The sequence below is a fragment of the Caretta caretta genome, chromosome 26 (genome assembly GCF_965140235.1).
Source record: "Caretta caretta isolate rCarCar2 chromosome 26, rCarCar1.hap1, whole genome shotgun sequence".
Lineage (NCBI taxonomy): Eukaryota > Metazoa > Chordata > Testudines > Cheloniidae > Caretta > Caretta caretta.
The window spans coordinates 6,782,705-6,805,155 of record NC_134231.1 but is presented as its reverse complement, the minus strand read 5'-3'; the positions used below and the strand labels follow the sequence as shown (position 1 = coordinate 6,805,155).

General features: G+C 50.0%; 1 protein-coding gene across 2 annotated transcripts; it reads left to right on the top strand.

Annotated features, from left to right (window-relative positions):
* The first annotated feature begins 1,061 nt into the window (after window positions 1-1,061).
* LOC125626404 (tumor necrosis factor receptor superfamily member 10A) lies at window positions 1,062-21,547 on the top strand. Of its 2 annotated transcripts, none has more exons than XM_048829325.2 (10): window positions 1,062-1,340; window positions 9,896-10,034; window positions 12,261-12,392; window positions 14,592-14,706; window positions 14,922-15,010; window positions 15,243-15,353; window positions 16,047-16,078; window positions 17,122-17,331; window positions 18,700-18,772; window positions 19,716-21,547. In XM_048829325.2, the coding sequence occupies exons 1-10, from the start codon at window positions 1,281-1,283 to the stop codon at window positions 20,003-20,005; spliced, it is 1,251 nt and encodes a 416-aa protein (XP_048685282.1). In that variant the 5' UTR covers window positions 1,062-1,280; the 3' UTR covers window positions 20,006-21,547. The 2 variants fall into 2 exon arrangements, with proteins under 2 accessions (XP_048685282.1, XP_048685281.1); XM_048829324.2 differs by having other exon boundaries at window positions 1,063-1,340; window positions 16,047-16,084.
* The last annotated feature ends 904 nt before the right edge of the window (window positions 21,548-22,451 follow it).

The following is a 22,451-nucleotide window of genomic DNA, read 5'->3' as shown; positions in this document are numbered from 1 at the left end:
AGTGTTGTCTTTTGGGCTCAGCTCCTGCTAAGAAAGACAATCTGATATTGGGGGGCGGGAAGGCAATTTGTTAAGAAGCATAATACCATTTCTTCTCAGTTTACCCTTCATATAATATACCCACACCCCAACCTCCTCAGCAGCTGCCAATCAGAGTTCTAAAAAACAGATTAAAAGTAAAGAGGAACAAAATGTCCCGTCCGTCGTCCCCCCCCCCCCCAATGCAACACTGAAGATGGGAAACTGGTCATTAGAAAGCAGGAAATTGGTTTCCTCCACAACACTTGCTCAGCCTGGCCGCCTGTGTTTCAATAACATCAGCAATGACGTCTTGGGACTTAATTTGCACTCTTGCAGAGTTAGCAATACGCCAAGTAACTTTAGGCTTGATCGTTCGCTCCCTCAGATTGGTGTAAATCAGGCATCACATGGATTCAGTCATTAAACATGTGTGAGGTTGGAATCGGATCCTTTAACTTTTAGAATTTCCTCTGGACTTCACTTGCAACTGAGAACTGTGCCTTTGCATCATGCAAACGATTGCTTTTAAATTATTTGTCTTGTCTTGTTCTTGCCATTGTGTCTTTTTTAAGGCAGTGAACAGAGAACTAGATCAAACTTTTAACGAAAGCGTCCATCCTGCAGTCACTTCAGCACACCAGTAGGGTTACTGAAGGGAGTAGTTTTACTGAACGTGGGTAACACTTGGGGTGATTCCCTGTTCTGTTATTCCCGCTGGCGCACCTGGCACTGGCCACTGTCCGAAGACAAGACACTGGGCTCCATGGACCTTTGGTCCAACCCAGTAGGACCGTTCTTATGTTCCTGTTTGGGGGACTGGGGCCCTAGGCGCTTGCAAAACGTTACCTTCTCCAAATCAGAGGCATTACTCACACGAATAAAGTAACACCCATGCGTGAGTGTTTGCAGGATCCCTCCTTGCAGTGGAGTTAAGTGACGCACCACGCCCAGGTGCCTGCAGCTAACGCTGGTTAGAGAGAGAGAGAGAAAGGTGGGCATTGATCTAAACTCCAGCTCCAGGTCCGAAGGACTGGATCCTCCCACACCCGCCCCTCCCTCCGCCTCTGGGCTCCTCCTCCTCTAGATTGCTTGATGCAGCTTTCGCTTACTTGAATAGTGGCTAGCGAGCCGCGCGGAGCGCTCGCTAAGGAGTTCTCCGGGACTAAGCTGAGGATACAGACAGAAAAAACCGAAAGCGAGAGGAGCCCTGGCCGTGGCCGTGGAGTGCTAGGGGTGGTGTCCCCCTTCTCGCCGGCGGGATGAGCCCGGGGCTGGCCAGCATGAGTGCCAGCCTGCTGCTGCTTCTCTGCCTGCTCGCGGTGAGCCACCGATCGGACCCAGGCGCCCCAAGGGAAGGGGGGGGGACTCCGGGGCAGAGCCCCCTTGGCGGGAGGACCTGGAGCGCCCCTTCACCTGGGTGCAGGCTGGGCCGGGGTTGGAGCTCCCTGGGTCTCCCCTGCGCTGCGGAACGTGTCCGGACTTGTGCGCTCCCTTCCTCACGATGGCAGAGATGGGGGTGGGACTCGCATGGATAAGCAAGCGAGGGGGGCAGGGGGGCTCACCTGGGCACTCTTCAAGCCGTGTTTGTATGTGTGTAACTGGGGGGGGGGGGCGACGAAGGGAGTTGATCACAACAAGCCTGTATGGACAGGTCTGTGCGCTAAAGGCTGCCTGGCTGCGGTAAGCGAAGATGTCCTACCCCCCCCGGGGAGAAGCCCTTCTACCGGGATAGCCCTGGCTACGCCGGGGGTTAAGCCCTGCCTTACTCGGGGAGGGTGGATTTACGAGCGACGTCGTTACACCCAGATAAAGTCTGTCGTGTAGACCTGGCCGAATGCCTGGAGAGCGCTGGGGACTGGGTTCGCTTTGCGCTCTGGCTGCGGTACCCAGCCCCAAGAGACTGCAGGCTCCCCGCACCCCAGGGCCCGGGGGGACTTTCCCTTCTCCTGGATTCTCAGCGCAGGTTCCCTGTGCCGAGGTTTCCTGCTCGGCTTCTTCTGCTGCCGCCAACGCGCCGAGCCCTTGCGAGCTCTGTGTCTTGGGGCGTCTCTTCTAACGATGGGCTGAGAGAGCGCCTGGGGTTAGTAATTTTTCGGGCCCGATCCGGCTGCTCTGACTGAGGAACAAGGGACTTTCTCACTTTATTTTCTAAACTAATAAGGTTTGAGTTTTGGGGAACGTGTTTCTTGGGCTGTGAACTTCCCAGTGTAGTTTGCCCACCCCTGCTTTAGAGCATAACTTTTTTTGGCCCGAGGGCCACATCGGGGTTCTGAAACTGTATGGAGGGCTGGGTAGGGAAGGCTGTGCCTCCCCAAACAGCCTGGCCCCTGCCCTCTATCCACCCCGCTACCCCCTGAGAGCCCCCCCCAGGACTCCCATGCCTATCCGACCCCTCATCCCCTGATTTCAGAGTAACAGCCGTGTTAGTCTGTATTCGCAAAAAGAAAAGGAGTTATTCACTTCAAGTGAGCTGTAGCTCATGAAAGCTCATGCTCAAATAAATTGGTTAGTCTCTAAGGTGCCACAAGTCCTCCTTTTCTTTTTGCTCATCCCCTGACTGCCCCGCCCCCCTGAACCTCTGCCCCATCCAACCGCTCCCTGTCTCCGACTGCCCCCCCAGGATCCCCTGCCCCTTATCCAACCCCCGCCCCCTTACCATGCTGCTCAGAGCACCTGCGCTGCCTGGCCAGAGGAGTTGAGGCCGCGGGGGAAGGGGGACAGAAGGGGAGGGGCCGGGGGCTAGCCTCCCTGGCCAGGCAGGACAGCCTCCCCGCGGGCCAGATGCAGCCAGTGGACCGTAGTTTTCCCACCTCTGCTCTAGAGCTTGGAGACTCCTGGAAAAAATGGTAGTTTTGCCATTAGCGTCAGTGGGGGCAGAATTTCGCTCATAATCTGCAGTTCTCTTTGGCTGCGGGAAGTGCAGTTGCTTTTTGGATTCCGGCCTGTCCATGCTGTGGTTGAAACTGGGCCAGCCACCGCTGTGTTCAAAGCAGCAGTCTCATACCTTGTCTCTTTCCACGTTCCTCCCCTAGTTGATTTCTCTTTGTTCTGCTGTTGACAGCCTTGTCATAATCTGTGGTTGCTTCTCCCGCTCCCTCATCTGTGCCTCCATCGTCTGCCCTGTATGTCAAACACTTGTATGAACCCATCTCTCAGGTTATAACATCGCCACCGGGAAGGCTATCAGATGTGACTTTTAGAAACAAAAACAAACCCCAAGCAACTTACCGAAAGAAACAGTTCGGCAGTGACGAGCCTCACGTACTGATGTGTTAGTTTAGCGTCACCCTTTTCCTTCCTCTTGTTACCCCATAATTGCTGAGTCATGTCTGAACTTGACCTGAACTCTAACTTTACTCATGTGACTAAACCCCTGGAGCTCTATCTGGGAACTACATTCACTTGGGCTCCAGGGATTCAAGTGTCTGCAAATCAGGGCCTTCACCTGTAAGGACTTTGGGCAGAGTGCATGGCTTCATTTGTTTCTAGGAAGCACTTAAAATGCTTTTGGGTACTTAAAAATAACTTAAGACTGTAATCTCTCTGGGGCAAGGGTCATGAAGCGTTAGGTCAGTTTAGAAGTGTTTTATAAAATGCAATATAGACTTAGTATTGTCTCCTTCACTGTTGTGGACGTCAAAGCTTTTTTCAGAATGTTGTAAGCCTGGTGTAGATTCTCGGCTGGCTACTTTGCTCCAAAACTTGGTTTTATTGGCAGGAGAGGAAAACGGGGCGCGGGGGTGTGTGTGGCACGCTTAGGCGAGATCTACACTAAAACTTCAAAGCGCTGCCCATGGAGCGCTCCCGTGGCGCTTTGAAGCGCGTGTGGTCCTGCGTGAGGTCTCTCCCAGTGCTCCTGATAGTCCACTTCCACGAGGGGAATAGCTCTGAGTGCTGGGAGCCTAGCAAGTTTGAGCACTATATAATGTAAGTGTAGCCAAGCACCTAGAACTGTGCTGGCCATAAACTATGATGATCTAAGGGCTGAAAACGGATCTATTCTATCTCATATTGCACATGGGGTAACGTGGTTCTGGGTTAGGTTTAAAATATGGCTAGTTTCCTTCTATGCTGCAAAAAATACTGACGTCCAATGTGGCCGTCCAAACTTATGTTGAAACCGTTTTGTTTCAATCCTTGTTCGAGTAGGGCCATGGGAGGCACTTGCTATATTAAACTACTTGTACTAATGACAGGTTTCAGAGTAACAGCCGTGTTAGTCTGTATCCGCAAAAAGAACAGGAGGACTCGGGGCACCTTAGAGACCAACCCATTTATTTGAGCATAAGCTTTCGTGAGCTACAGCCCACTTCATCAGATGCACCTTCACTTGTACTAATGTCACTTTCATTCTCCTGAACTGTGTTGGGGGCTATTGGAGGTTGCTGTTGGTGAAATTCATTCCTGCGTGGCCAGCCGGCACCATTTAAGTGGTGCCCAGGCCTTGCTGTAGCTCTGTGCATGGCGGGGGGGTGTGAATTTCTCGCTATAAGGGACTCGTACTGCACTAAATAGCAGTCTGCATGATGGACTATAACTGCCCAGGCCTGTCTTCTGGTGGGAGAATTATGCTCTCTTCTCCAGGCTTGCCTCTTAAAAATATCTCTTATCTGGGAGAGGTCGCCTCTGCAGACAGCTATGTATTAATATTACTAGGGTGAGTAATTTTAAGAACATCAATCTCATCACTGGTGACTGATTTACGTTTCCTGTTTTCATCTCAAAAAGCCTTCCCTGGCTGTATGGCACGAGCCTCGTGTGTTTTAGCTTTGAGCTCAGTAGAGGACTCTTGCTGGCAAACCTGTGCCTTCGGTGGCCCAATAGGGGCCTGAGTTTACTGCCTGGATGAAGGCCGTGTTCGAGGAAATGCTGTATGGGCCTCAAAGGCTCAGCCAGCTTTGCTGAAGGCTGAGAAAGGATCCCACTGACTTCAGTGGAATGGGGATTAGGCTCCTGGAAAGGGATGTGACAGGTTTTCTCAGCGGATGAGGGATATAGCCACGTGACCTTCACCCCACCAATGTGTCTTAACCCTGAGCTGGAGGGACCAATTCAGTCAGTCCTTGGTGTGTGTGCTGGGTGGGAAGGGGTTAGAGAAGAAGGAAGGTCTTATGGTTAAAACACAGGGTTGAGACAAGGTTATATTCCAGATTCTGCCACAGATGAATTATGGATAGGTCTATAGACTCAGCTCTGAGCCTCTTCCAAGTCCGATTGTGTGTGGGGACGGGTCAGCAAACACTCAGGACCCAGCTCCTAGAACCTATCTTGGGGGTCTGGGGCTGATCCCAAGTCCCACTGTGATTTGGGTCCAAGCCCTATCATTTTGCAGTGTGGACACAACTCAAGCCACGGACCCAAGTCAGAGGGTCAGCGTGGTGCAGTGGGGGTCATTAGTAGGGCTGTCAGACCTGGATCTAGCAATTGTAAGCCCAGGTTTATAATGCAGTGCCGATGCTCGGCCATAGACTGAGAAACACCGAGTCCATGAGCTCGGGTCCGACAGACTACAGTTTACAATGCAATATAGATATACCTTATGTGATCTTGGGCAAGTCTCTTCATCGTTTGTGTCCGATTCCAAGCTTCTAAACGGGATATGTCCCAACCATAGGGGGCTGAGGCTTTATGTAAAACATGCCCTCTGAAGATCACTCAGGGCTTCTCAGTTTAAATTTTTATCCTTTTGAAGGGAATAGCCAGGAGCTGTCTTTGGGGTGACTGATGTAAGGTGCTGCCATTGGGTGTCTGCTGATAACGTTCTCTCATGTTAAGAACGTTCTGGTGAGCTTCTATTTGCTCCCTTGCTTGGTGAGTTTCAAGTCTTGTGTTTATTGAGACCTGCCTAAGCTATAGATGAAGCTGTTTTTGTTAGAGTTGGGGTTGATAGTGGCTAATTGCAGGTTAGACAGGGTTTATTACTGAGAGGTGAAAGCAGACTTCATTACCTGTGGGTAATTTGAGTGGATATGTGGATTGCTGGTCAAATTGTAAATGCCTTGTGTTCAATTTGATGGCACTTCTGTGTTTGTCTTTTTGTGTCTCTCACAATCACGCTGGAACACCGCATCTGATCAATTCTAAAATTTCCAGGAATGTTTTTGGTCTCAAGGGCCAGAATCATATTAATTGGGAGGGAGAGTGGGGGATACCTTGAGCCCTTGCCATCTGAGTGGTGCAGCTATAACTTTAAGCACCTCTGCAATCGTCTAGATCCGCAGTTCTCAAGCTGTGGGTCGGGACCCCATTTTAATGGGGTCGCAAAGGCTGGCTTAGACTTGCTGAGAGACTGGGGCTGAAGCCTGAGGACTTCAGTCCTGGGCAGCAGGGCTCAGGTTACAGGCCCCCTGTCTAGGGCTGAAGCCCTTGGGCTTTGGTCCCCCTGCCCTGGGCAGTGGCGTTTGGGTGGGCTCAGGTTTCAGTCCCCGCTTCTGGGGTCATGTAGTAATTTTTGTTGTCAGAAGGGGATCGGGGTGCAATGAAATTTGAGAATCCTCTGGTCTAGATCAAATGGCCCCATTAACACCTTCCAGGGTAATACTCCTGCTCCTCCTTCCAACGGAGTCATTCAGGGTGTCAGTAGGTTACAATCTCCCAGACAAATAAGGGGAGGTATGGGGATGTGGCCCCAGCAGAGGGGGAGAACTAGGACCCTTGTGTGGGGCTATATAGAACCCCTGGCAGGGGGGAAAACTGGGGAACCATGGTGTGGGGGTGCACTGAGCCCTTAGCATAGGGAAAAGTGGTGCGTGTGTGTGTGGGGAATGGCATACGCACAGAGCATCTGCCATGGGTGGGAGCACATAAAAATCCCTGGCAAGGGAAGTTGCGGAGTGGGTGGCATGCAGGGAGCTTGTGGGAGGAATGGAAGAGTGCAGGCAGCTCCTGGTGGGTGCAGTAACTCAGCCGATACAAGCTGGTGCGCGCACCCCTAGTTACATCCACATACCAGCAGGGTGAGGGGGTTTGTAACCTCCCTAGCTGTATAGAGACACTGCCCCTCACCCGCTCCTCGCTAGCAGGCAGCCATGTGGGAGGCTCTGGCTCTTACTCTCCAGAGGCTGGGAGTTCTGTCGGGTGGCATGTGATGGTAGGGTGAGCAAATTTGTTTTTTAGGGGTTGGCGCTCTTGTCATGCGTGTCCTCGCTGCGTGAGCCTCAAAGATCTGGCGGCTCAGGAAGTTCTGGCGTACTTCCATCCCAATATCTCACCCCCAGTTTCAGGGCCATGCGGTATCCTTACCTCCTGCCCTAACCTGTGTTGAGTTGTAGCAGCCACCTCTCATTGCAGAAGTGCGTGATGCAATCCTGGATCGGGGAGGGGGGTGTTCTTGAAGCACCTCGGGATCTGTGGGGTTGATGAATGCAGCTAAAATGTCAGTGCATTGCCGCAGATGGCTGTGATGTGATGCCTTGAGTTGATGGGATTGTACTGGAGTAATCGAGGATAAGGAATGTCCTCTATTGCAGGGCTCTGGAGTTTCCTCCACCTCAAGCTTTGACCCAAAGCTACTGTTTAACCAGGGGATGGCTGTGGCTCTGGGATAATGGGGAGGGGAAACCAGGGGTGAATTTCACTCTGTCCATCCAGCAAAAGATCTGTGTGCTTGAAGAAAACACGAGAGAGTCTCCCCTGGCTGCTGATGTGTACTTGAAAGTGCAGCCCTGATGCTGCAAAGAACAAACAGAAGTTTGTGCTTGCTCTGGAATGGGGGCTGGCCTGAAGAATGTTTACGGATCTGAGTCATCCTAGGTTCAGGGAGCACCATTGCGTGAAACCAGCTGCAGCCAGTTACCTAGCTCACACCCTCCCCAGTAAAAGTGTGTTGAGGGGGTTGGGAGAAGTTTACACAGCTCGGATCTGTACAGTTATTTAATGTCAAGTGCATTTTAATTGTTTCGAACTTTGTTTCCTGCAGAGATTTTTTTTTTTTTAAAAGCTGCTTCTGGCTCCCTCAGGGAACTTTTTCCTTTCTGCTTTTAAAAAACAACAACCTGTGTTCTTTCCAACTGGCCTAGAAAGATTGGGATGAGTGAGGAAGGACTAGCCCAGGTGGTGCCAGAGACTGGGGTGGGAGGGAAAACATGGTCTCTTTTGGTTAGAAAGAGAGGAAGGGAGTGGAAGCTTAGTTTGGTGGAGGGATGATGAAGGCCTGTGGAATGCAGAAAGTGCTACTGGATTGTCTCCACTGTTCCCCGCATAAATTTAGTGTGGGGTGTGGGGGAGGTGGCCGTATCTGAGCTGTGCCTCCAGCAGAAGAATCTAAGGAGATCTTCTTTTTCCCCCAGCTCATCCTGTTTGGGAATGACCACATCCTCCTTCATCCCGTACTTGCTTCTGCAGTCACACCAGGCTGATTTGTAGGGGGTAGAGACTCTAAATCGTAGACTATCGGGATTGGAAGGGACCTCAGGAGGTCATCTAGTCCAACCCCCTGCTCAAAGCAGGGCCAATCCCCAATTTTTGCTCCAGATCCCAAACAGCCCTCTTAAGGATTGAACTCACAACCCTGGGTTTAGCAGGCCAATGCTCAAACCACTGAGCTATCCCTTGCACCCCTGACATCCCATTGTCTGTTTCTCCATCTCTTGTCCCTTCCCTTTCTCTCTCCCTCCCTCCCTTGTAAGGAGTGTGTATGGGGTGGCAGGGGAGTTTAAGGAAGGTTGCAATCTGATACTTTTGTCCCGGTGTGAATAAAAGTGGGAACTAGTGGGGAGGGGCAAGTGGCCATGGAGAGGAGACCCCCTGGAAAAAAGCTTTTCTTGTGGAGTGTCCTGAGAGAAGACGAGTCCCAGTAACTTCTGGGAGCCTCTTGGATTCCTGTCTTGCCACAGCAAGGGAGCTTTCCCCAGATTTGTTGGGCCATCTGGCTTGTGCTGGAAGTTGGGGAAAGCCATATTCTATTGCTGAAGGTCACAAGTCAGGCACAGAATAACTTCTGTGCCTCAGTTTCCCCACATGTACATGTGGGGGTAGATAACAGTGCCTGCCTCTGTAAAGATGCTCTGGTGAAAGGTGCAACAATGTTGTTTTCCTGCAGAGGGGCTGGCTGCACTGTCGCGTGGGGCTGGTATTTTGGCCCAAGATAAATCCAGGGTGTGTCCACACTAACTCCAATCTGACCTCTAGAAGTTGAGGTCTGATGCAACATCCTCCTATGAATGAGTAATGACTGGAGCAGATAAAAACAGGCCATGGATTTCCTGATCTTTTAGACCAGATTAAGGGGAATAACACAAGGTTACCTCATGTTCAAGGCTGTTCATTGAGAGCTCTGGCCTCCTCACAAACTGTGAGGTTGAAGCTTGAGTCACTCTGAGCCTGCTTGTGGCATAGCTGGCAAACTTTTAGCATCGGGGCGGGGGGGGGTGGCGATGCTGTTTTTGCGTGTGCTCCCCTTCCTCCTCCAGCACCTCAATCCCACCACAATTGACCGTTTGTTCACAAGCACCAGATACAGGTGGGAGAGACCCGTTACAGGGAAATGTTGATAATCCTGCACCCTTCTGTAGGCCCTTACATCTGGGGATCCCAGGAAACCTTTATAAACCTCTCCAGGGGGTTGAGGGCCTCTCTTCTTCCCTGAAGAAACCTGAGCATAGAGAGGGGGAAATGAAGTGCCCAAGACCGCTCAGTAGCAGAGCTGGGACTACAGGAGTCCTTACTCCCAGTCCTTTGTCCGCATCTTTTTTTTCTTCTTCCCCTTTGAGTATCTCCCAGTCTCGACCACCATGCAGCTCTTTCCTGCTGCATGCGCCCCCCTCCCCCAGGCCATGCTTCCCAGCATTCCAGTCTTCAGCCAGATGCTGTGGCTTCAGCAAATCAGCCACCCAAACTCAACTGACCCTCTGTGTCTTTAAATCTACTTTTATAGCACGGAGCCAAGTCAGCAAGTGTCTCGCTGGCCCAGGATCCAGAGGGGCGCCAGTTGATCCCCATAGCTTTGAGTCGCAGCACGGAGGACTCTGAGTTCTACAAACACGAAGATCATCTTTGCAGAAAGTGCCCTGCAGGTATGATGCTCCCAGAGCTGCCTTGTCTGCTCCTCTCTCTTCTGCTCACCTGCCTGCACTGTCCCTGCTCTGGGGATAACTAGGAAACTCTGCCGTCCTGCAGCTGCCTGCTGTGTCCTGGGCCTTTGCTATCCAGCCCTGCTCTGTCCCCATCCTGGGGATATAAGGAGGGACTTTGCTCTCCAGCTCTTCCCCGCTCCTTCACCGTCCTGTAGGGGGCATCGCATTCTCCACCCACTGCCCCGTCCTAGGTGTACATGGGGCTGTGAGTTTCCATTGCAATTATGCTGCCTGCTCCAGTTGTGCTTGGTGCATGTGCCACTGGGTCTCTGTGTCCATGTCCATCCCTCTCACCTCCCCAGGATACCAGAGCAGTGGGGTTACCAGTCGCCTCTGAGTAGGTAGCAATCTCTATCTCATTGCTTCACTGGTGCTCACTCGCCTGCAGTAGCACCATAGGAATTGCTAGACTGGATCACACCAGCGTCCCTCTAGCACAGAATCCTCTCTCTGACCATGGTTGGCTCCGGATGCTGCACAGGGTGTAAGATGCCCATGTCTGTTCTAGAGTGCCTGCCCCTTTGCCCCCCGCTCCCACTCTGTGGTCTGCTCCAGGAATGCCTCTTGGGTCCCAGACTTCTAACCATCATCTCTCTGTGAGCAGGGATCCACGCCCCTCTCCCTCCTGACTAGGGGCTTAGACTTGTAGGCCCCTTGCTCTTATCCTGATGAATGTCCAGACCCTGCGGCCTTGGTTTCTCTCCAAGGGCTATGCGTGGTGGTTGTTATAATGACCAAGTAGCTCTTCTAGAGTACGTTTACTTAATGATAAAAAGGCTCTCTGAGAACATATAAAACAATAAAAGCATCTAAATGCTTTCCCAGTAACACCCTCCCTGGTCAGTCTTATGGAGACCCTGGCAGTTCCACCCCTTCCACAGTGCAAAAGGTCCTGTCTGTCTGAGTCAAAATGAAGGTCCCCCTGTCAGTTCAAACTGGCTCCTTATATCTCAAACTCCTGCTTTGCCTCCCAGCCTCCTGCAAAAAGGTCACTGCCCTTTCCCCCAGGGGGTGTGGGTGGGTGGGTGGTCATGTGTAGGATTAGAAGGATTAGTGGGTTTTTTGGTTTGTTTGTTTTTTGGTTTCTTTAAACAGGTAAATGTTTTCACCTTATACCCCCAAACACAAAATCCCATTGATTGAAAATCACAGATACACAAAAGTAAGAAAAATGCTGTTTGGGAACGTAGCGTTTGAATTTCAGGATGTTTACATTGTATATTTTGACATAGGGTGTTGGCCGTTTTGTTTAGCAGTTATAAATATTTAACGTTTTGAATCTCAACATCTGTCACTAAAGGATTATTGCCTGACCACCCATAACTTCCCAAAGCTGTACAAATTGAAATAAACACTGATATTGGTCAAAATTGTATTTAGGCTAGCAGAATAGGTTTGAGTGGAGGTGGGAAGAGGGTCCTATAGAAGACACAGCCTCTAATATTGGGAGAGTCCTGATATAAGCAGGACATCAGGTCACACTAGCCTCCTCATAGGGCTGGCTAGTTGCATAATCCGCTCTGAGATTTTGCATTAATTCCCCATCCCTTTCCCTGTTGTTCCAGAGTCTGTAGGCCCTCCAACCCAGCAAGCCAGATGTGCATATCTAGAACCTCTATTGACCTTGAGGGCTAGTCCAAGGGCCCACATCGTCTGGGTCACCTCAACATAGCAATTTTTTTTATTTATTTATTTTTTTAAATGTTACCTGCTTTTGGGAGCTGGCTCTGACATACGGATAAGTCAGAACATTAAATACAAAGGTCTCAAGACACTCCTCTGGTCATCTCATTACACCCCTGCAGGAGGTAGACTTAGTCTCCTGCTGGTCTTCAGGAGTTATAGATTGGCTTAAACCCTGAAGCAGGAGATTTAATATCACTTCCAACATCATTGTAATCCTAGGTTATCCTAATTATTTATTAGGATATCCATGTATATTCCTTTTTGAACCTTGCCAAGTTCTTGGCCTTAACTTCCTGTGTCGGAGAGTTCCACAGTCTAATTACCCATTATGTGGGAAGTGTTTCCTGTTATCAGTTCTGAGTTGGCCAACTTTTGATTTCAGTGAATGCAGGTCTAGCCCTTTATTCGTGGAAATGCCACCTGTGTACGCTTAGTCCTGTATCTGTCTCTCTTCACATATCTCCTCCTCCTTCCCTGCAGGTTTCCATGTTGAAGAGCACTGTGTTACCTCAAACACTAGCGGGAAGTGCTCTCGGTGTAAAGAAGGAGCTGAATTCACAGAGTACCCCAATGCGCTTTCCAAGTGCCTGACTTGTCGTGTCTGCAGAAAAGGTACTGAGGAAAAAATAGATGCTGAGGTCCTCCGCTCCTCCAGGGGGCAGTTTTTCACTGTACTCAGTTCACCATACGAACGATGGAGGGATTGTAAACTCTGTGGGCCAGGGACAGGTGGCTGGTTCTGTTCGTACAGCGTCTAGCACAATAACCTGCTGGCCAATGACTGGGGCTGTTTGCTGTCACTACATTACAAATAAGTGTCTTACTCTGTGGTAAATGGAGTACTTGTGGCACCCTTAGAAACTGGTGCCACAAATACTCCTTTTCTTTTTGCAAATACAGACTAACACGGCTGTTACTCTGAAATCTGTGGTAAACGAGTTTCATAGAATCACAGAATATCAGGGTTGGAAAGGACCTCAGGAGGTCATCTAGTCCAACCCCCTCCTCAAAGCAGGACCAATCCCCAACTAAATCATCCCAGCCAGGGCTTTGTCAAGCCTGACCTTAAAAACATCTAAGGAAGGAGATTCTACCACCTCCCTATGGTGGAAACGCATTCCAGTGTTTCACCACCCTCCTAGTGAAAAAGTTTTTCCTAATATCCAACCTAAATCTCCCCCACTGCAACTTGAGACCATTACTCCTTGTTCTGTCATCAGCTACCACTGAGAACAGTCTAGATCCATCCTCTGTGGAACCCCCTTTCAGGTAGTTGAAAGCAGCTATCAAATCCCTCCTCATTCTTCTCTTCCGCAGACTAAACAATCCCAGTTCCCTCAGCCTCTCCTCATAAGTCATGTGTTCCAGCCCCCTAATCATTTTTGTTGCCCTCCGCTGGACGTTTTCCAGTTTTTCCACATCCTTCTTTTAGTGCGGGGCCCAAAACTGGACACTACTCCAGATGAGGCCTCACCAATGTCGAATAGAGGGGAACAATCACGTCCCTCGATCAGCTGGCAATGCCCCTACTTATACATCCCAAAATGCCATTGGCTTTCTTGGCAACAAGGGCACGCTGTTGGCTCATATCCAGCTTCTCGTCCACTGTAACCCCTAGGCCCTTCTCTGCAGAACTTCTACCGAGCCATTGGGTCCCTAGTCTGTAGCGGTGCATTGGATTCTTCCGTCCTAAGTGCAGGACTCTGCACTTGTCCTTGTTGAACCTCAACAAGAGTTTGGCCGAGAGCATCTTGTATTAGAGGGGCTAAAAGTTACTGAGTGATGGGCAGATGCACAGCACTTCCTGCTGGTCTATTATAGCAGGATTAGTGTTCGGCTTTTGGACAACAGAGCAGGCATAAGCAGGTGCAGCACCATTGACTCCATTGTACCTGCATATGCCAGGGCTGGATTTATCCCATTATCTCTATAAAATATAACAAACTGGGCAATTGTCAAGGCTTGAATTGAAGACTTTGAGCTCTGCAGCACAGACCTTTGCTACTTGAGTTAGTGTAGTACTAACTGTCATCGGGCAGCAGTTGTAGGCTATCTTCCATATGGACAAGACGCTGTGGGTGGAGATGCAATGTATGCTTTACGAGTAGGCTGGAAGGATTAGACTTTTATTGGTAAATATCAAGTTCACATTTGTACACCCTGACAAATATTTCCATTGATAATGACTGAAATTTACAGATGGGCAAAGTAAGCGAAATGCTGCTTGAGAACTTACGAGAGTTTGGCTTAAGGATATTTACTTTTTTATATTTTGACATGGGATGTTGACAGTGTTTTTTAGCAGTTACAGAATCTCACTGTCATTTAATTGCCTGACGTTCCTCCCCAATGATTTCCCACGGCTATAATAATTCAAATAGAAAATGCTTAAAACTCAACATGGATATCTGTCAAATTTTATATTTGGCAGGGGGGAGGGGGAGGACAAGGAAACCTGAATTTTGCCTACCTTATTTACAAGTGTGAGAACGGCTGTCCGCTCTTGGGTGTATGGATGCAATCAACCAGCGCCTCCTACAGGAGTGACGGAGGGAGGAGACTTTGGCAAAGAATTCTGGGTAAATTGCTATGCTAAGGAAATGTGACGCAGGATCTTGTCTGTAGAGCAGTCAGGATCTCTAGCCCCAGCAAGAAGGATCTGAGCTCCTCAGTTGAAACCGAGGTAACAGCCTTACCTCGTCAGACCCATTAGTGCAAGAAAAGCCCTTCTTGCTCATTACACGGATGTTGCATGCTCTGTGGGCTTGGGTGAGGTGGTGCTCTAACCGAGTTCTTTCCTGTGCTCTCCAGATGAGGTGCAGCTGAGTCAGTGCAACAGCAGCAAGAACACACAGTGTACTTGCAAGAATGGAACCTTCTGCTCTCCAGACCATCCCTGTGAAATATGCCAGAGGTGCAGACCCAGGTCAGAGCTGCTGGTGTGCTGAGTTGGGGAGGAAGTGGGGGAAATACCTGACCCCGGCTGTGGGAGGTGGGTGAGTCATCCGCGCTGAAGCAGAAGCATCTGATGACCCTGCTCTGTAGGCTTGCCCTTAACTCCGTTGTGGGGAATTCTGTGACTTGCCCTGCCCCTGGCTGGCCGGCCTCCCTCGTTCTGATCCATTCTTGTCTTTTTCCTAGGTGTCCTGAAGGAGAAGTGCAGGTCAGTTCCTGCATGCCGCAAAGTGACATCCAGTGTGCGCATCCCACAGGCCCTCCTCCTGCGGCAGGTAAGGGCAGAGGGTTATCGGAGTGGGTGTTGAGGGGAGATGCCTGCAGAAGCAGTGGGAGTTCATGTTTAACTTGGTGCTGTACTTGAAGGAGAAAGGTGGGCATTCAGACTCCCTGGGCCACACACTCAGTGCTGTGAATAAGAAGCGACTTCACTGGAATTGCTGGCTGAGAGGAGAATCTGGCTGTTTTTCGTGAGTGCTTTCTCAGGCCCTGTTTCTTCTCATTCAGATGGCATTACAGGCTGGACAGCAGTTGGGATTGTAGCACCACTCCTCATATTCATGATCCTGCTTGCAGTCTTGCTGTGGTGTTTTTACAGTCGCAACTCGTCTTCTGGAGGTAAGAGATGCTCACAGGGCCGGGGTCGTCTGACACAGGGAAGGTTGTACATTGAATCCTGGCAGTGAAAAGTGACTCGCTGCAAAGTTTTTTAAGAACACACCTGTGTTTTGGGGGGCCTGTATCTTGGGACCCCACAAACTCTGCCCCTTCCCCTCTGCTGGCATGTCAGCCTTCAGGACTATCTGATGGTGCGTGTGGATCTTGGAGCACTTTGGGGGAAGAACTATCAGCTTTGAACAGAGGTTTTTTTTCAACTTTAATTGTGGCGTGGCCAGGCCCTAGCCTGGCCCTTTGTTCTCAACCTGCCGGCTGCTTGGGGTCTAATCAGCACACAGCTGTGGCCCGCATGACCTCCTCGGGGAGGGGGTGTGTGTGTGTGAGAGAGATTGTGTGGATGCGGCCCACCTAACACAGAGAGCTGCGGCCCACAATGGTAAATAGGTTGAGAACCACTGCCCCTAGTGTAATGGGGAGGGTGGCTTAGCCAGTTGTGGGTCTTGTGGTTGGGTTGTAGCAGCTAAACAGAACTCAGATGGCTTGACTGTGGGGCAGGAATGACTCTGCTCAGGCTTGGCTGCATGCCACCTCCCTCTGCCACCTCCTTCTGCACACGGAGCCTGTGCAAGGGAAAGACAGGAGAGTCAGGGGGAAGGGGTGAAAGCTGCTAATTGGATCCTGTTTCTTTTCCAGGTGATCCTAGAAAGAAATCAGCCAGCTTCAAGGTGAGGGTGAGTCTGATTTTTACACACACACATTCATTCATTCATTCATTCTCTGGCACTCACTACCTACTGGGCTTTCAAAGATCTGCCTGTAACCAGAAAGCATGAGCCTCGTCGGTTCCCATGGGATCTGCATAGGTCCAAGTAAGGAAGCTGCTACCACAGGGTTTCCAAGAGCACAGGGTGGGTGGCGGCTCCTTTTCCTTCACTGTTGGAAAGGGAGGGGCGTTGGGCCAGAAGCTCTCCTAGCTAGGGGGTGGGGACTGTGGAAATGCAAGGACTCAAGCAGTTGTGTGACTCAAGGCAATCTCTGGCCAGGGAGGGTTTTTTTTCTCTCCCCCTTCCCCCACTTTCAGCTTGGCCTCTGTGAGGTAGCTGATCCCTTGTTTGCATGATCCCCCTCCCCTTCTTCCCTGGAACCCCCCATCGCAGGCACAAACGCAGCGGGCAGTTGACTTCGCAAGCCTCTCGTTGTGAGGGGGGTGTTTGTCCTATAGCACTCTTGTTCTTGTGTCGTGAGTGGAGATGTGGCAATGAGAAAATTAGGGGTTAGATTAGCTGGGGAGGGTGCCAGGAGGGGAGTGCGAGGCCTGGGGTATGGATCTGAACTCCTGCCAGTTGGTCGTCTGAGAATTTGGCTGCACCCAGGTTGGAAAGCAGGCCTCTTCAAGCTGTAAATCTGTCACGAGTGGACAGCCTGGTTTAGTATCAGAGGGGAGTTTAGATTCTACCTGCCCTAGCAGAAATGCAGGGTGGGTTGGAACCCCACCTCTGGATTAGAGATTCTCAGGTTGGCCAATATTTCATAGTTAAGCTCTGGAACCACATTCCAACCCTCCACCAAACTTGGTTGCTCAGAATCCAGATCTGGGGGTGGGGGGGTTGGATCCATCTCTAACTTACAGTAGCTTCTGAAATCTGCTTCTTCTGAAGTAACCCTTCAATAGGCCTCTCTACAGTCCAGATCCTTTGGAATTTTATACCTCCAGACCTGGTACTGCTGGTTTTAGAGAGTGTCTTTTTTTTCTTTTTTTTCTTTTTAGTTTTCCTTAACGAAGGCTCACATCCTGTCACCACTGAGGAACTGCGCTCGAGGGAGGCTGGGAACTCAGGACAACATACGGAATGAGCAGTTAGATCAGGAATCCCAGCATGGGTTGCTGGCTGTATCAGGCCGCAAAGAAGCTGTAAGGAAGGATAGCCAGTGTGAGACTACGGCTCTGTCTGCAGCAGCCAGTGCCCCCAAGGAGGAGGTAACTTACTGATGTGCCCTTACTGCATGTACTAGATCCTAAGACTTAATCGGGTAGATCTCCATCCCTTTTTAACGTCTGACTGGTGCAAGTTTCTCTTAGAAACATAGACTTTAAGGTCAGAAGGGACCGTTATGATCGTCTAGTCCAACCTCCTGCTCAACGCAGGTCATGGAATCTCACCCATCCACTCCTGTAACAAACCCCTAGCTGATGTCTGAGCTATTGAAGTCCTCAAATTGTGATTAAAAGACTTCAAGGTGCAGAGAATCCTCCAGCAAGTGACCTGTGCCCCATGCTGCAGAGGAAGGCAGAAAACACCCAAGGCCTCTGCCAATCTGCCCTTGAAGAAAATTCCTTCCCGACCCCCAAATATGGTAATCGGCTAAACCCTGAGCACGTGGCCAAGACTCACCAGCCAGATACCCAGGAAAGAATTCTCTGTAGTAACTCAGATCCCACCCCATCTAACGTCCCATCACAGGCCATTGGGCCTATTTACCACTAGTAGTCAAAGATCATTTAGCACTAGTAGTCAATTGCCAAAATTAGGCTATTCTATCATGCCATCCCCTCCATCTTCTAACCAAGCAGCTTCTTGAGAGCTGAAGATCACAAGTTCAGTCTTTGCCACTGGGGGGACAAGGTGCCTGTGGCCACAGTGCCCTAGCATGAGTCTACTGATAAAGTGATTTCAGTCTCCAAGCCCCATCCCTTCCCTGTGGGACTGGCTGATCTAGTGCTCCTGGCCAGGGAAGGGAGTAATGAGGGTTAGCAATGCAGGATCTCCCAGCCAGGCCTGGTCTCTTGTGGCATGTGGAAGAACTGCAGGGTCTGCTTCCTGCAGCACTTAACAATATCCCAGGCTGAGCAGAAGCCTTGTAACCCTGGGGTGCTGAACACTCTGCACAGATACCCTGGGTCATGGCTTTTTTCCTCCTCTTGTGGAGTGGCAGGGCTGTTCCCCATACCCCAGGTTAGGGGTCCCAGCATATCACTGCTCAGCACGTTCAGATGATCCTTGTACAGAAGTTTCAACTGAAGGGTCTTGCAGGAAAGGCAAACTACTTGGCATAAAATCCCCTGCATGACTCAGCATCAGCCAGGGGAGAAGAGGAAAGTCCCCCTTTTGCTGGTGGTTACTGGTAGCTGGTAACATCAGTGTGCACTGCATTACAGATTGCTGGGGCCTTCGATCTGAGAATCCAGCCCAGTAACCATGGGATGGAGGAGATCCTGGAAATCAAGAGCAGCTCTGCCCAGAGGCTCAGACAGTTGCGCTCCGACCTGCCCCATAGGGATCTTTCCGTGTGTCAACCTGTTGCCTAGGGTAATGGAGATGTGTTGTCGTCTTTCCATGTGTTGCAGAGAAACCCAGCATCTCAAATGGCGAGCGGGAGGAGGAAACTGGTTCCAGGGAGAGGAAAGGACCCAATAGAGAGTAAGTGTTCTAGGGCTTTGGGCCTCCATGGGATGTGTTGTAGCCCCAGTGGGTGCATTCTGAGCGTCACTGCACTCCCCCTCCCCAGTAGCTGAAAACAGGGCTGGTCAAAATACTTTAGCACAAAAGTTATTTCTCACTTAATTTTTTTTAGCTGAAATCTAAACAAACTGTCATTTTGGGTTTTGGTTTGATTTCTCCCCCTTCTTTGCATAAAACAGGGAGGGGAGGAAAGAATAGAAAGGGGAACTTGCAATTTTTTTGGTCAGAAAAACTTAGGAGACAAGTTTTCTATTAACTTTCCCTTCATGTGAGAGGCCGTTTCTTGAAGAGTGGCTGACACAACCTCCCTTAGCTCTGGATAAAAGTCACCTTGCCCTGGCAGACAAAGGATCCCTGGAGGAGAAAGGGAACCTTAGTGGGGATCATCCTTTCCCTGTGTGTTCCTGATTGTGCTATAGCTCAGGGATAACTGTCTGGGGTCCAAAATCCATGTCCCAGTGATCTTCCGGGCGGCCTATTCCCCATGTGGCTGTGAAGAAGGGGGGTGGGGGGAGGGAGAATAAGGAGGGTGACTGGCATTTTGTATAGTCTGAGGCAAATAACTGTTTCCTTTAAAAGGGATAGGGTTAGCCCGTTAACACAGTTAATAGCAACAAAAGTGAATTATCCCCATGCTTCAGGGCATGATCTGATTACCAGGGTGAGGTGGGGTCAGGAAGAAATCTCCCTGCTTCTCCCGTGGGATAATATTGCACAATGAGTGTGGGTAGAGTTACATCCAGAGTCTGATGGGGCATATAGGAGTAGCTGGCCTAGTGTAGTGTGATGGGATATGGAAGCTACCAGAAGAGATGGGTAGGTTGCTAGGGACACTGGAAATGCATTATACTCTCTCTACCCTGTTCTCATGGGGTGTTTGTGCCCTGGCTCTTTCCCTCAGCTTTGCGGTGCTCCTTCGACATCTTCACTCAAGAAGTGCCCTTCAAGGACTGGAGACGGTTTGGGAGAGCCCTCCTCCTCTCGGAAAACGAGATTGAGATTGCGGAGAGGAGCGACAAGTACTCACAGGAGCCACATTACCAGATGTTATGCACCTGGCTGAACAAAGCCGGCATAGGGGCCTCTGTCAACCACCTACTGGAGACACTAGACAAGATTGATCTCAGGGGCGTCGCAGACATTATCTGCTCCAAGCTTATTGGCCTTTATGAGGAAGAAGAATTAAACTGAACAACAGGGTGGGATTGCCTTGCTTCTCTCCAAGCCATAACCACAAATGCCTCTGAAATCCTGGATACCCCTTGCCCAAAGATTCCCCTGGGCTGCTCCTGAGTAAGGCTTCCTTGATAGATACCAGCTGGGCTGGGGGAGTTGGTTGTCTTCTAGAGACACAAGAGCCTTGCAAGCTCTCTAGGAAGAGTGTGATGCTGCCAAAGCTGTTGAACAAACCCCAGGTTCTTCCTCTGAATGACAGAATTTAAGTTACTGTGAGACATCCAGGCTGGGATTTCCTTGTAACACTCCTGTTGCAATGACTCTGCTAAGACATTATTGTGGAGCACCAGTTGAATCTTACCCTGGTGGGTATTGGCATCGCCTGGCTCTTTCCAGCTGCAGGGACTTGGCTATCGGCAGCTGCAACTGGCAAAGCTGGTGTGTTTGTCATTCAGGGCTCCCTCTGAAAGCTCTGACTAAATGTTATACCTCCTGCCGCTGCTGCTGGATGCTTCAGCCTTCTAGAAAACTTGTCAAGCCTCAGCCAGCTGGCCAGAGCTTCTACCTCCATCTGTGGCAGGCAGGTTTTAACTGGTTCCTGGGTCATTTGTTACCCACTGTATATTTTAGCTGTAGATACCAGTTTTATTTGCTGTAGGGGTTAGAGCATCTAGTACCTAAAACCTGAGGACTCTACTGGAATGAGGAGCAAATAACTATCTACCCTATTGGTACTGAAACTGTGATCCAGGGGGGTTTTGTTGTCTTTTAGAAGATGCTGAATCCCAGCAGAGAGGAATGATGGCTCTGTGGTTAGGACACTACTTGGGAGACCTGGGTTCACATCCTTGCTCTGCCACAGATTTCATGTGGGACCTTGGGCAAGTCCTCTGTGCCTCCATTCTCCTTCTGAATAATGGGGATAATAGCACTGCCCAACTTCACAAGGGGTTGTGAAGTTCAGTCTTTCTCCCCTATCAGATGCATGGGGACGCCAGTCCGGACGCCAGTCCAATTATCTTTTGTGCATAGTTCAGGGACAATTTTATTGGCTGTTGGAATTACCTGCAGTTACTGAACTGGCTGAACTTGACTGCAAGGGGCGACCATCCAGCCCTCCAACAAGCCAGACTGGCACCTGCTGGCCGGTCGCCGCTATCCACCTCGTCAGCCCTTGGTAGCGGGCCTCTGCTCAGCATGACGGCTGTCTAAGCTGCACTTCCTCACGTCCAGCATCTCATGGAAAAGAGAGAGGCTACTCATGCTTGAATGTCAAAATTACCCTCCCCTTCCCTTCCCTGTCACGATCCCTCCCTGGGTTTTTTAAAGCTGTGCTTAAAACAAGAAGCAAGAGTAGGTGCCATATTTATGTATGTATTAGGAATTTTAAATGTAAATTAACTTAAAAGGTAATATAAAAATAGGATATTTTTTTTTCCTTTTTCCTGTGTGTGGTAGTTGTTTATACAGAGCTCTGGCCCAGCCAGGATTTTTAAGTATTTCCAGTTTTTATACATGACTTGTATGAAGGAAGAATAAACTTTTTATATGCGACAATTTCTCTTCTCGTCTCTCTCCCCCCTGCTCCTCGCAGCCTTCAGCCACAATGTTGACATAATGGTCTGGGTTTCAGTGGAGATGGAGTTGGTGTGTATCTACATAGTTCTAACTGGAGTGAAGTCATATGCTTACATCATCTGGTCCACAGTTCCTTGTGGCTGTTATGATCCTCCCACAGTGGTTTTTCCCCTTCATGGCAGCAAGCACAGCAGAACAAACTCTTGCTCCTGGGTATCTCTCCACTAACCATTAGATTCATATGCAAATGACCCCCCCAAGTCTCCTGACCATTCACACTTGCTAACATTTAACATCCATACGGCGCAGATGTAAATTACACCAGGTGCACGGCAAAGGACAATCAGACCTTCAGTGGCACCTACCCCAAACCGATCTCATTTTGTGCCAAAACCAACGTTGGCCTGGCAGAAGCAAAGTTATCCACTGTAATAAGCTTTTGGCATCTGGGGGGGGAAGTGGGGCCTCCTTGATAGGTTTGTGTAGTGTCAAAGCCAGCACTGATGTTCTGTTAATGAATCACTGCATCTCTACCAAGCCAGGTTGCAGAGAAACTGCACCCTGGCGAGCTCAACACAGGTCTGGCTTCCAAGGAAAGGTTGGCATGTCTCTAATCAGACACAACCAGAGGGAGAGATCGGGGTTCTGTATCTCCCTGACTTCCCCATCATTGCAAAAGAAGAGGCTGGCTCCTAAGGTTAGTATGCCATTGGGCACCGGGTTGAATTTTTCTTCCTGTGCACAAAGCACTGCCTTGGGCAGATGCTGAAGTGGGTCTTAATTAATGGGAGGTGGAAGCAGACCTGCCCTTTTGATGTGCACAAGATAAGTGCCCCTCTCAGGGAGGGGACCAGCAAAGGAATAAATGACCCTTCTCTTTTGG

Bases quoted from the DNA above. Each gene is read 5' to 3' on its own strand.
- LOC125626404 (XM_048829324.2), top strand. From the start codon at position 1,281: ATGAGCCCGGGGCTGGCCAGCATGAGTGCCAGCCTGCTGCTGCTTCTC. The intron at 1,341-9,895 runs GTGAGCCACCGA...CTACTTTTATAG, and splicing joins TGCTTCTCTGCCTGCTCGCG to CACGGAGCCAAGTCAGCAAG. The intron at 18,773-19,715 runs GTAAGTGTTCTA...TCTTTCCCTCAG, and splicing joins AGGAAAGGACCCAATAGAGA to CTTTGCGGTGCTCCTTCGAC.